The following is a 14,568-nucleotide window of genomic DNA, read 5'->3' as shown; positions in this document are numbered from 1 at the left end:
CCTCCAATGTTTTGTGAATTTCATGTTTATCTCCGCAATTTCTTGTTGTAGAAATGATTAGGCTGTTGGATTAGGCTTCCTTCTCCGGCAGACCTCAATTTTTCCTCCAAGGCTGTTTCATTTTCAGAGTTTAATATGAAAAACTTGATTTACAAGGTATTTGTTTAAATCTCTGGCTTTGTTTCTGTCAGGCTTTAGTTTTTTATATTTATCTTGTATATCTATTTGCATAATTGCTTATTCTTGAGCTCATCTACTTGGAGATGTCATTCAGTTGTTTTATGGCTTGTTTCCCCAGAAGGAGGGTGTTGTCCCCATCAAACTCCAGGGGAACGACATGTTTACGGCGAAACATTGTGTGTTTAGTTGTTGTCTGCTTTGGGGTTTCACTTTATATAAAGTGGTCTGTATTGTATTATGCATATTAAAGCAATATACACTTACCTAGGCTACGTGTATAAAACAAAAGCATCTCTTGACATCATTTTGATTAATATCAGTAACGTTTGCAAACACAAGAAAATTAGATCATGAAAATGCTAAACATTATCCCTGATGAACATTAGTATGTGAATATATTTGTATTTGTGTCACTACAAGCATTTTTAGCACATATGTTGTGAACTCACCACAAATAACGAAGGCAACACACGGCCACAATGACCAAACCAGAAATCTCATGGGGAAATAATACTGAATAGACCAAGATAAAGGAAACAATCAAAGGTCACAACAACATCAATATTCTATTTTCAACCAAACCAGATTTGACCACAACTCCCTTTGTGTTCTCAGTAAGTTGTTGCAAATGAAAGCAACCCCGAAATAAAGAATAAGAGTGCAACATTATGAAGCCATCATGTTACTTGTGCACATTAAAGTGGCTCATAGAGCTCCCCATCTCCTAAATGCTTGACTGAGATTCAGTCTAATTGTATCTCTTTCTGCGTTAGAGGCCTTTTCAGCTGTAGAACATGGTTTCTTCTGTGGAGTTCGTACTTGACTCTGCCATATGGCTTTATGTACAACGTTTTCTCAGTGCACGACCATGCACACGCACATGAATGAACATCCATTTGCAGCCAAGCAGAACACAGAACAGTGAAGCTCACACCACACCTAGAGAGGGTGTGACTTCATTCTCTGCTCAGAATGCCATTACTCCACTATATATCTTCATAGAAAAATGCAATAGTTTTTTGCTGCTATATTAATAAAAAAAACCTTTTCTATGATACATTGTATGTAATTCTTTGGGATATAATTTTCAGAATATTCAAAACTGGTTTGCAAAAATCTAACAGAGTACATGAAGTTTTATTAGATATTACTTCCATACAGATATTCACTTAAATACACCTGTGCTAGAATTGTACTCTAATGATTATCTCGGTGCACTGATAAGCAACACTTACTTAAAAGAAGGTATTTACCACAACATGATATTGATATAGTGGTTCTCTGTGTGGGGGCTGTGTTGTTTTAAAGACTTTATTAAACAGTCACACACAGACATGGTGGCTTTAACAAGGGGCCACACCGAGCCTGGGGAATTGGTGATCCAGGATTTCTCAATCTGTGTTTTTCATTTTATTCATTTGCGCCCCTTCCTTGCTGCTGTTGGGCTGTGACAACACTGGGGATGTTATTGGAATTTGATGACAACTAACAGGAACAGATTTTCCCAACCATTGCCTGCGTGTAAAGCAAGCACCGCGGCCCCTGTTTAGGTGTCCCTCCCCCCAGCAATCCCCACCCTGTTGGGGTTGTAAAAAGATGATGCATTCGGCAATCAATGGTTGCAACATGCGTGTGCTGTTATCCCTCATTTCTGCTGGGGCCTCAGTGTGATTTAGTGTTGTTCCCGAGGCTCAATATCCAGCACGGTGCACCGCTGGGGGAGGGGGAGTGTGTGTGTGTGTGTGTGTGTGTGTGTGTGTGTGTGTGTGTGTGTGTGTGTGTTTGCGCTCATTTGTTTTATGCATGTGTTTGAATGCATGTTTGTTTTCATGCGATCTGCGTGTGTGTGTTCAGCATGTTCACAATGCGGAGCAAGGGAATTAAGAGTGTGTATCTGCATGACGGAAAAAGCTGGAATGTGTGTTCAATCCTATCCCCCCCTCTGGGAATTGGGATGTATGTGTCGAAATATGATTTTGGCTTAACAATCTGTTTCATTCAACAGGGCACGCCGCTCCCCCGAACATTACTTTGGTGCGGCGGCATCTTAAACAGAATGAAATTGAGCCGCGTCCCGGCGCCGGCTGTATATCACTTAGGCAATTACAACCTACGCAGACCTATTGGTAGTAAAAGAGCGGTTTATGAAGCGCGAGCAGGCGGGGGGGAATGCTAACAGAGAAGAGGTGTTTGGTGTGGAGGGGCGAGGCGTGGTGAGCCGAGGGAGGAGGCTTTGCTGTTTGATTTGTTTCGTATTGTGTCGTGCTGTGCTGCGACACATCTCAATTTGACCCCTTAACCCCCTCCTGGGTCCGTCACGTGCCTTGTGAGTGTGTTCAACAGGCCCACGTGGCAAATCAACCAACACAATCAAGCTAAATGCCATCGGGTGAAATTGGGATTTCACAGCCCTGATGTCATCGCTCTACTCTCAACTTTTCCTCAGCTCCTCTCTAAAACCCAAACAAACATACAAAAAGATGAAATCACCCCCCTCTTCCAACTTCGCCTCCTCCATCCTTCCCTTTCCCTGTGATCCACCACGGCTGTAATGAGATTTGATGTTAATCCCGACACAATATCACAAGATTATGCGCCGTCGTAATGCTCGGCGCAGGCATGGCTGGCGGTGGAGAATGGGTTTGGCGCGTGCAGAGGAGGCTTGGCCGAGTGAAAGCACATTAACGTAATCTAAGTGTAATTGAGTGGTAATGCAGCTTGTATGTAGATGAGTGGAAGAGCAGGAAGGCGTTTTTCTTTTCTTTTTTTAATCTTCAATGTCAGACGAGCCCAGGGAGGCAGAGCAGGGGCGAGAGAGAGAAGGAGAGATTGATTCTGATGTGTCTCAGCAAAGGAAGAGAAGAGACTGATTGGGAGAGGTTGAGAGGGCAGGGCAGGGGAAGGGGAAGGGGAGACAGAGAGATTATTTATCGGTGGTGAACAGAGAGAGGAATTTCAGATTTCTAAACTGAGACAGATAAATGAAAAGCATTTTGTGACTAAAATGGCGACCTGAGAGCAGATACCTCCACCAATGCTAATGCCCTATCTCACCATGCCAAAGTAGTGTTTCCCATATGTTATCTAGACATTGGCTACCTGCCATATTCTAACTCGTCCCTCCAAACTTTCCTAATGAATCAAAATTTTTTATACTTCTCATAATAACATATGAGATCTGTAATTTGGTGTGTGCAGAACTGCAACCACTGCTTGCTCGCTCACTATCGTCCACAAAGTTGTTACCGTCCATGCAGATGGTCAGATCTCAAATTTCAGCGGCAGTTCTATTTCTTGTCTTATTATTCTATAGTTTCTATAAAGTGTTTACGTGTGTGTCCATGTGTTTGCATCCATAATTCCAAGTTCTTCCCTGACCAATACCGCATCCTACCAGATTTTGTGGTAATGCGTCATGTAGGTTTAACCAGTCGCATCAAATATATTTTAAAAAACAGAAGCCCCCTCACATATTTACATCAGCATAAAAAGTACATAACCTTGGGCTGCTGCAGCTGAATCATTCTGCTTATTTTACATGTAACATTAGCATGCATGAAGATCCTGCTCTTTCCTCAAAATGCACCACACAGTAGATAAAACATAGTCAATACAGAGTGTAATGAGACTGGAAAGACACACTGCATGCTTATTTTAGTTTCGAATAGAAAACTATAAGCACAACAACACATTTTCCACCCTCACTAACACAGAAACTCAAATGTTAGCATATTCCCACAGTAACAGTGTGAGCTGTCTCACCCTTAAAACTGTTTATTCCTCCAAACTCATCCACCACTCGTCACAGAATCCATGACTCCGTCCAAATTGCCGGAGCTAACGGACAGATGTACCTCCTGGTATAATGAACAGCCTCCATTCACTGTGCTCATTTAAATGCTGGTGTGACTGGGCCTTTATAAGGCAGATAAGCCATGAACTCATCTGGAAGATCATGAAATAAACATATCCACCATATTTGCATGTTTTCAGCTCTGTTACTTGGTCAGGTTTGCTCGCTGGCGACAGGCCTCGTGTTGAATTCCAGTAATCCAGAGGTGATTGCTTGGTTCCCTGCAGCCGCAAAAGTCTTAATAGCTTTCCTTTCTGTTGTCAAGAACATTTGTTTGGAATTCTTTCATGTTTCGTTTTGTTTAAATGAGGAATCTTGCTGCCAGTTTAAGATTTGAAATCCCAAGTGAGCGAGGGCGCTTGGCAGGTAGCTGTTTTAGCTGTGAGGGCACTGATATCAGCCCTGAATCATTTCGCCGTCACAGTCAAACACTGTGTCATCCCGGAAAACAATAAACAGCGTGGTGCCAGGAAAATGTGGGGCTGGGGTAAGTGTGTGGAACAAAACAAACAGCGCAAACACTGACACTGCTACATGCATTCCTCTCGCTAATGAGCTGCTCTTTCTCCTGTCAGTCCTCACCTACACAATAGTGATTACCCTGTTAAAGAGAGCTAGGATACTTGGAGCCACATACACTCACAAACGCACACACGCCCACTTAGGCTGGCACCTTCGTTCATCTGTTACCGTGACAACAGATAAAACCAGAGTTGCATTTGGTGCAGATGTTCCTTAATCCCAATTAATTGAGTCTTGATATGTAAAATGCAGCAGGTATTTACATGATTTGGTTTTTATTTTGTTTTTTCATATTTACATTCGTTTAAACTGTATCAACTTACTGTGGTTTTTATTGTATGAGACGTTTCCAGACATTTTTGTTTGGCTTGACTGCTGCAGCTGAAAGCCCAGTGAGAAGTGTTGGCATCTAACAGAGAAATATGTGCATCTTATTTCTGTAAAGCCAGAGGAGAGAATATGACACAGGGCTTAATTGTGTATTATTGCACCTTGCGGTTCTAAACTCGGAAACCCTTTTATGTTTCTGATCTTTATGGCTTGTTATAGCTTCCTTCCTTGCACTTAATGGCCTTTCCTGGCTTTAGACTATCTGCTATAAGTAATATCATAGTAAGAAGCATTTCGTGCACTGACCACCACAGTGCATTCACTATCTAGATGTTCAGTTTGGCTGAGGCAGCAAACGGGAAAGTAAACACACCACTCTCTGTCGGAGCCCGACTGTCCAGAGCCTGGAAAGATTTATCGTGGTCGGCATCGTGGAAGACCTCCGATCATACCGTTATCCTGCATTAGGGCCGGGTATACACAGCTACACACTTTCTATACACGCATGTGGCCTCGGCAGGCTTGTTTATGTTAATGTGACAATACACATTTAGCACGTCATTAATATTTACTTTAGCATCTGGTTTCTTTGTTCTCCCATATGGCTCCCTTTGCTGTGTTGTGATATATACTGTACTATAGTTATTCTATGATGCCTTTGTGCATTCATATAGTTGCATTTTAAATATTTTTTATTAATCCATATAGTTTGCTACCACTTGGTTGTACCTGTAGCCCTACTGTATATGTGGATATGCAGAATGTGAAGTTTTATTCAAATTGGAATAATGGAAAATTAACCTGTTGACCACACTTTGAGTGTGTTTTGACTGTGTTAAGGTTTCCACAAGGGAACTGCTGAGTGGTCATCTAAGTGCTATATTGTGTACCAACTGTAATATCCATTATTGGAATTATCAGTAATATGAATGGCCCAGTGTGAAGTCAGATGAGTCAATTGAGGGGTTGCAGGTCTATATGAAATGTTCTAATAGCTGAGAATATTCCTATTTCTTCGGTTCTTTTCAGTGATGAACAAACAGTGATGACACAACCTCAATGCCACTATGCAGATATGTTTAGTAGAATATTCTGTCCCATCCTCTATACTGCAAATTGCACAAATATATATATGTGCATATCATTATCAGTGTTTGCAGGAATTAAGTTGTTGTGTAATACTGCTATTTTACACATTATGATATTGATGCACAAATCATCATATACGTTATTCTATATTTATTAGCTAGTGTGATAGTGCGTGTGGCAAACCTTGCTCACACTGTAAATTAGTCTAAGCAACCATATCACACACTTGATTGGCACTGATTCACGCTGAGGCTGATGAAATGAGGTTTATGTTGAAATAATGCCATTAGGGCATTATAGTATTTTAATGTGATAGTGGGCCTTTCTTTATGTTTGACCTCCGACCTATCGAGGTGATAATTTACAACGCATGCTCCCCCCCCAACCCTTCGGCTCTCCCCGAGGAAATCAGTCCGGATCTATGGCCATCATTTACATCTCCTCGAATTAAAGCAGCACTGTGTAGTTACGGCCCCAGGCCTCATGAATCAAACTTTATTGACCACTTGGTGAGTTACAGACACCCGTTGAATACCAAGTGCTTGTGAAAGGCCAGTGGGTGAGGGGGAAAAATGTCGACCAGCTGTAGAGACTGAAGGTGGGGATTAGAAGAAGAAAAGGAAGATATACTTTTATTGTCATGTTTAACACTTTTACATGAAATTGTTCTCTGCATTTAACCCATCCAGTTGGCACCTGGATGAAACACACATTGACAGATGCCATGTGCATGCATATGCTGGGGTGGTGGGCTGCTGTTGCTGGTGCCTGGGGGGGTGGTGGTGCCTTGGTTGTGGTGAGTGGGAATTGAACTGCCAACCTTCTGGTTATTGGATGACCTGCTCTACCGCTGAGCCATGGCTGCCCACCACCATCACTACACATGTGCAGTACATGGAGATTTGCTTCTCATAAAACTCTTTACAACCAAAGAGGATTAAAGCTCTCATTAACGTTTCATTATAAAATAAATATAGGAACAGGTTTTCCACATTTTTATTGAATTTCTGAGGATGGCGGTAGGTTTGCAACTCATTTCTCACTTTATACAAATCCAATTTCTCAGTTTGACTCTGTCATGGAGAATAAATGACGTGTTTCTGATATGGATGATAGCTGTCTCTGGGTTTCTCTAATATAGTTATCACACACTGACATAACAGTTTTGAGGAGAGGACTTGGCCACTGAGTTTCAACATGCTTTGTTGCCACCACCAGCTCCACCTTACAAACAAAGCACACCTTCAGCTTTAGTTATATAGCGCTTCAAAAACATTGTTCAATGCTGTACAGCACAAGAATAACAGTGAAATTAAAAGCCAGACACAAATATTGTCATCATTATTATCACTACCATCACCAATAACAGGAAAAGCTATAAAAACAATAACAACACAACAATTCAGGCACATTGAAAGGCTAATGAATAAAGATGCATTTTCAGGTCACCTTTGAAAATTTCTATTGAGGGGGGAGAATCGGATAATGGGAGGGAGAGGGTGTCAGAGTTGTGGCGCAGCAATGAAGATGACCCTGTCGCCACACTTACCGTACAAAACAGTTTTTACTTCTACAATCATCCTGGTCCACCACCAAAGTGTGGCCGTGGCTCAGCGGTAGAGCAGGTTGTCCAACAACTGGAAGGTTGGTGGTTCAATCCCTGCTCCCGCTCGCCACGATCAAGGTGCCCTTGAGCAAGTCACCGCCCCTCCAACATCTGCTCCCTGGGCACTTGGCAACAGCAGCCCACTGCTCCAGTATATGTGTGTACATGGCGTCTGTCAATGTGTGTTTCTATGGAGTTTAAACAGGTGCCAACTGGATGAGTTAAATGCAGAGAACAATTTCTTGTATGCATGTTAATGTGACAATAAAAGTAATTATTCTTCTTCTAAAGTGAAAAAGGTGAATATAATGCACATACATTCTTTTATATTTGTTTATTCTCTCTTCTACCTCATTCGTGCCTGCTGTAGCTACGGCTGAATTGTGTGTGGATCAATAAAGTTTTATCTTATCTTATCTTAAGTCCTTGATCTCGGGACAGACAGCAGAACCTTGTTCACAAACTTGAGAATTTAAAAATCAATCCTGCAGCTGACGGGCAACCATGTGTAGAGATGTGTGAACGGGCGTAGTGCTTTTTTAACCCAGATAAAACTCTTGCTGCTGCATTTTGAACACGTTGGAGACGGGATAAAGAAAAAACTGAGTAATGGTAAAATACAATGAACTGCAGCAATCAAGGCGTGAGGATGTGAGGGCTTGGATGACTAAGGATCTCAACAACTTTAAGTGATTGATTAAAGAATACAAATTATGATTATTATTTCAAATCAAATCTCTATTATGATTAGAAACAGTGTTTTATTTTGGCTGCATATTGAAGAAGCTGGAGGAGGTTTGGTTTTAGGTGGCTCTTGATGTCACCACCTGTGATCGGCTCATTTACACAGCAGTAGCTCATTAGAGTTGATTCTGTGAGTGGCTCAAACAACAGGAGGAACACGTCACTGTTATTTTGATGTGACCGGTTGCTGCCTTGTTACCCGTTTGTTCAAAAAGACCAACATAATGGTGAGTCTTTTTCTTGCTTGCTTCACGTCCATTTCAGAAAGGTTGCCGGCATGTAAACCTTAGTTACAGAGCTGAGTCTCTACTTAACTATGTTCCCTCTAGAGCACTGAGATCATCTGCAGCAAACCTATTAGAGGTTCCCAACAACAGCCAAAAGAAAATCAGAGATTAAAACTTTTCTCTTTACTTCAGCCTTTAACCAGATCTTACACTTGCCTGCACTTCTTTAATTTTTTTTGTGTTTTTATTTCCTTTTCTTTTATATGAATTACATTTGAACATGTTTTTATCTTTATTAACATGTTTTTATTTTATTTACATTGTATGTAAATCATTCTGAGCTGCATTTCCTGTATGAGGGGTGCTTATACAATTATATATTAATAATTTATTTTATTATTTTATTAATATTATTATTATTTACTGTAACAGTAATGATCCAGCTGTTCTGGGTATATTGGTCTTAAGTGCAGGGAAACAGTACCATCAGTTGTTTGTAAGTTTATAAAAACAATAATTCTGCAGCACAGCCATTAAAACTATATTTGAATGTCATGACTATATCAATACTGAATGTGATTTAGTATGCCACAAATGTAATATCGTAGTAAACGCAAGCTTAATTTGTTTTTTTTCTGTGGCAAACCAGCTCAGTCTATTTCAAGGCTGACTCTGACTGAACTCCTGGACAGTGTCCCTGTCACTCAAGCAAACAGCCGCAGTATTATTATTTTTAAAATCACTTCATGTTAAAACAACATTATGTATTATCCTCATAATAACTGTAGACCACATATGCATCATTTTGAATGGGAGACTTTCTGACACGTAACAGTAGGATAAAGCACAGATTAAATTAATTAGATCAAGATGCTTTGTTCATAGGGACATGGTATCATATATGCATGCTCACTGTCATGAATAACTGAGACACTTCAGTCGAACAGTACGACTGCTGATGTTTTCAATAAAGCCTGTTGTTTTCCTACTGTCACATTTTAAAATATCGGCTGTGAAAAAGACATTACTGCCAATATTGAAATTGTAATATTGGCAAAAACATTATTATAATAATAAAGTTTATTTATGCAGCACATTTGAAAGTGCTTCATAGGAAGACAAATTGAGAAAAGACGATCGAAACAGAAGAAATATAATCCGTTCATAAAACAGACAGAAAAGTGATGTAAAGTATGTGTCAACTTTGCAATAAAAATGTTTTGAGAGGAGATTTAAAAGACACACAGAGATTTAAGAGACAATGACAATTTTTCTTGTGTGAGTCACACACAATATTTACTTGGTTGCCACACCATCTTTATCCCTTTAGGTCATTATTCTTGGGCACATGGCCACTGTAGTTTTCTTGGCTTTCAAACCCGAAAAGCTTTTTGTGTTGGAATTAAAGCCTGGAACTGCTTTGCTGATGCTTTGAGAAAGACAATGACAGCTGGTGAGTGACCGAGATGGAGCGACAGTTGGCTACATGTTGTTTGAGTAATGACGGCTATTGTAATCCAATGAATTGCCTTAGAGTTGTGATTTGGACTTGATGGTTTGACAACAGCATTTCATGTGTTTGTCATCATATTGACAAACTAAACAGTACATGGGTATGTACTATACTTGTAGGTTTATATTGTGGTTTGAAATGAAATACCTGTGTACAAATAATGGTTTCTAAACATGTTGGTGTAGTTTTTCCACTGCATTGCACACGTTGCAATCTCTTGTCAGGTTTTCTTCTGCAGAGACCTTGCTTCCTTGCTCTCTACCTGCTGCTGCTTGTCAGGCAAAGCAGATGGTGAATGACCTCTGACCCCGGTGGCCTACATTGGAGGCCATCGTGTCACTCTCTGACAGCCAGTGCCATGCAGCTAGCCCTTTCCTTGCAGCAAACAGAAAGTATGCCATGCTGTTCCCGGTGAGGTTTCCTTTGTAATATTCAAGAAGAAAAAAGAGGCAAATTAGCTCTCATGCAGTATGCATTAGATTAGAAAGTCCCTCATACAATTCCACTGTTGAGGGGAATGGGGAAGTCTAGGAGCAATGCAGCTGTGCGTTTAGCAAGTTAAGCATTTCTGAAATGCAGTGTTAATACCTGTGCCAAAAGCTGTGGTGTTTCAAGTCTTCGGAGACTGCCGGCCTAATAGTTCCCATCACCGATTGCTGCTAATATTCCCTCTACACTGCCTGTTGTTTGAGGCTACTACATACTGGAACAGCATCCCTGTGGTACTTGAAAGTAGGGCTTTTCACATCTTATTGCTAGCAGCTAACACTGAGTTTGAGTGGGAAATCTCATTGGGCTCCATCACACGCTATATGTCTCCTAAGAACCAATTCTGAGTTGGCAGCACTTGACATGATTGCCCTTAAGTGACTGACAGGGTTGCAGTGTTACAGGCTCTCTGGGGCTGGGGTGAGTATTCAGTGGCAATGAAAACTGTTGAGGTTTTGTCGGCGTTAAGAGAGGAGAGGAGGCGAACGTGAGTCAGATTCCCCCATGACCTGCCGCTGGTCGGCTGGGGAGGCTCTTTTCTGCAACAACGAGTCTCACAGTGCATTTACCTTGAGGGATTATTGGAGCGTTTGATTGGCCAGCTCGGTGGCTGAATTGTGCAGAGAGGTATTGATTAAAGTGACAAGGCAATTGTATTTCTGTGTGTGGGGAAACTATATATAAGACTGTATACTGCATTTTCAATAGAGTAAAATGAGTCTATCCCTATGTTGCCTTCAGAGCACAATACAGTTGGTTTATGCACCAAATGTCATTTCTCCTTAAAATCAGGGCTTTAAAACTGATCAGCAAATGCCTCAATTCCACTTTAGCAGTACTTTTACAACTTTGTAGTTTCCTTATATGCATTTTATATTTCGCTGTGGGGACTGCAGTGTTCATCACTCAATCCACCACTTCGGTCCCTTGTAAATTTAACAATGATTAAATTCATGCAGTCAGTCATTCATATTTCCCAGGGGATAAATCTTCTGTCACAGTGGATGATCTCCTGACTTTCTATATGTCACCAGCAGATTGACAGTTAGAGGATAACTGTGCAGTTTGGTGCACACATTCCTTGTCTTCATAACTTGGTTGATCCTCTTACTTGTCATGATCATCAGGTGAAAAAACATCAATAAGTCCAGTGTGTAGTGTTATTTTGCATTTTAGAAAATGTTACTATGCTAAACGGAAACACTCAATTAAAAAAATAGCTGGAGTTATATAAGGATTTTCTGCTAAAACCCAGAGCTGTATTTTGAGAATTGACCTGAATGTCCATGACCTATTATTGGAAATATTTGCCATTATTACCTCCACCAAGGAGGTTATGTTTGTTTGTTGGTCTGTATGTTTGTTTGTCATCAGGATATCATAAATAATTACTGCAAAATCTGGTGGAAGGATGTGGCATTGGTCAGAGAAGAAACCATTTAATTTTGGTCCAAATGGGAGCAGATCCTCGATTGTTTAGTTTGTTTTGTGTGTGTTAACATTGCAAGATTTTTGTGAAGTTCTCAGAAAGCAATTCATGAATACTGATGAACCAAATCTGTCATTTTTCGGGGACTGATATTTAAGAGTGAGTGTGATTTGATGCGGTTCAAAACAAAAATCTACAGAATTTAAATATGATTTAATCCTCTGCCTCATACTTTCTTTACAATGAGCATTGCAGCCAATAGTATCTCTGTGTTTTTCTTTGTTTGGACCTGAGAGGTACCATCCTCCTCTTTTGTCCTGTAAAATATAATTTTTTGTCATCAAACTGTCAACACATGTTCCAACCGTACCAAGTTTACAACTCACTGGTAGGAGTTGACACATCTTCTGTGGTGATGATTTTGCTTTGATTAAAAATTGACAATTAATTAAATAAATCGGGTTAAGTGATCTGGGAACAGCCATTTCTGTCAAGGGCAACTTAATAGTAAAATAGTAAATATAAATAAAGACCCACACTTCCCATCTAGAACTAGAGTTATGAAAGTATGGACCTCTTACCTGCAGGTTTGTGTGTCCCAGTTACAAATTATGCTATAACTGAAACCTTTTTGAAAAAAGGAGACACGTGGATGTGCAGGATGCTCGTATGATGTGCAGGATGCTCGTAACCCAAACAGATAAATTGACCCCAAATACAGTACACAGAGGGGCCAGCCACCAATCCTGTGGTTATCTTTCCACTGGACCCTTCCTGGGGTGCGAGTCTATCCGACCTCAGCATGACTCAATCCTTCCCCATCCACGTTTAAGTGGAAAATAGGTTTGAAGAAAAGAAGACAACAATCAAAAACAATCACTCACCACAGAACAAACCGCCTGTAGTAGTCTCTGTCTCTGAGCACCATGGCAACGTTCACTTTGATATGCAGATGCCCCCACCATATGTACGGTGAAGCACCGAGGGGAATTTTGACTTTTGCATTAATTGTGCAGCAAAAACTGTATTTCTTCTTTTGTTTTTTGTGTGCATTTGTATCATAACACATGTTGTCTCTCTCTCTCCTTTCCCCAGACATGAGGGGAAGACTGTGTACTGGAGCCAGAGATTGAGGGAGAAGCTGTAATCCTACTGTAAATCTACACAACCTGCAGACTGAAAATCCTCATCACTGATCTCTTTGCTCCAGTCTTCATTATCCTGCTCTGTTGATAGACTTTCGCTACCTGTTTGTCGATTGTGCCATTCAACAAAGACTTTCCGGCCCTGATAACACTCAAGAGACACATTTCACCTTAACTACAAACCACCAACTGCCATGGATCGCCTGTGTCCGGGTGAAGGCGTGAGCCGGACACAGGCCCTTGTCGGCAAACTGTAGCCATCTGGATTCACTTCAGCTTAATTCCTGTGATTATATTCTGGAGTTATTCTTTATTTGGACCAGGGATGGATGTACCGGAAGCCAGCAAGCATGGCAAGAAGTCAACAAGTCAGAAGCTGGAGGATCAGAAAAAGGTAGGAAAACCATTCTGCTTCAAAGTGCTCTTCTTTCATCTTCTGTCGTGCATGTGTTGCCTTTTGCTGTTTGCCAGTTGAATGTATTTGGAAGCCAAGCGGTGGAAGTTTGTTTATCGTTGTTTGTTTTTTTACAAAAAGGAGAATATGTTCGTCCAATTGCTGCTGTTGTCTGAATTCCCAGTAGCTTCTTCGCTCCATATCTCCTAATAGCTATTTATAAAGACAATGGGGGGAAAGGTGGAGTTTTAGATCCCCCTCAGCGCCTTCAGTCTTTCATCTCGGCTGATGTGGCATGGCGGTGGGCGGGGCCCACCCCAGTCCCGTCGGGGAGTACATATTTACTCTCTGTTTGTGATGCTTTTTATGTTTGCTCCTCTGACAAAGGGAATACTACCCTTGAAAATTAGATAAATAGTTTTATAGTAAATATCATGTGCATCAATGGTCCCTTGTTCCACTATGGAAGGCAGAGTTAGATAATGTTGAGGCCAGTTTTGAGTCTGACTCTGAATGCAGTGCTGTGACCTCGACAGGGTCAGATTCATCTGTGGTGGTGGTGGTGGCTGGATGATGGAGAGAGCTCAGGTGTCAGACTGAGTTCAGTCTGTGGGGAATGTTGGATTGAGGACAGCAGGCGTCGCCTATGTCTTTTTGGTCAATAAAACCAGTGTCTCAGTCCAGAAGTCACATGGCCACATATACAGACACATGCTGAATGTACACTTCTGTGTAGCCCACATAAAGGACAAGGTAGAGGATACTAAGAACAAGAACTCACTATTCTCCCTTCATAATCACCTGTATAGAGACTGAGACATAAACACTGACTAAACCACATACACACGAGGGCACACACACACGCACAGAGTCTCTCCATCTCTCTGCCTCTGACCTGATTCCTCTAATGAAGTCTTTTTGATAAGGGTAATGATTGTCCAGGCAAAGCCCAGGAAACATCTGAGTGCAGTGAACATGCAGTAATACATCAGGCCTGACATTTGTAGCACTATTAGGATCTCATAAAAAGATGATTGTACTTTATTA

At 41.0% G+C, this 14,568-nt stretch overlaps 1 protein-coding gene across 2 annotated transcripts in view; it reads left to right on the top strand.

The window, feature by feature from the left end:
- nav3 (neuron navigator 3) overlaps positions 1 to 14,568 on the top strand; it is a 383,327-nt gene that overhangs the window by 84,574 nt on the left and 284,185 nt on the right. For both annotated transcript variants that reach the window (XM_069520097.1, XM_069520098.1), the window contains one exon: positions 13,078 to 13,521. In XM_069520097.1, coding sequence (XP_069376198.1) covers positions 13,453 to 13,521 — 69 coding nt within the window. In that variant the 5' untranslated portion in view covers positions 13,078 to 13,452. The remainder of the gene's footprint in view (positions 1 to 13,077; positions 13,522 to 14,568) is intronic.

The sequence above is a fragment of the Paralichthys olivaceus genome, chromosome 23 (assembly GCF_024713975.1).
Source record: "Paralichthys olivaceus isolate ysfri-2021 chromosome 23, ASM2471397v2, whole genome shotgun sequence".
Classification (NCBI taxonomy): domain Eukaryota; kingdom Metazoa; phylum Chordata; class Actinopteri; order Pleuronectiformes; family Paralichthyidae; genus Paralichthys; species Paralichthys olivaceus.
This window is presented reverse-complemented; position numbering and strand designations above follow the sequence as displayed.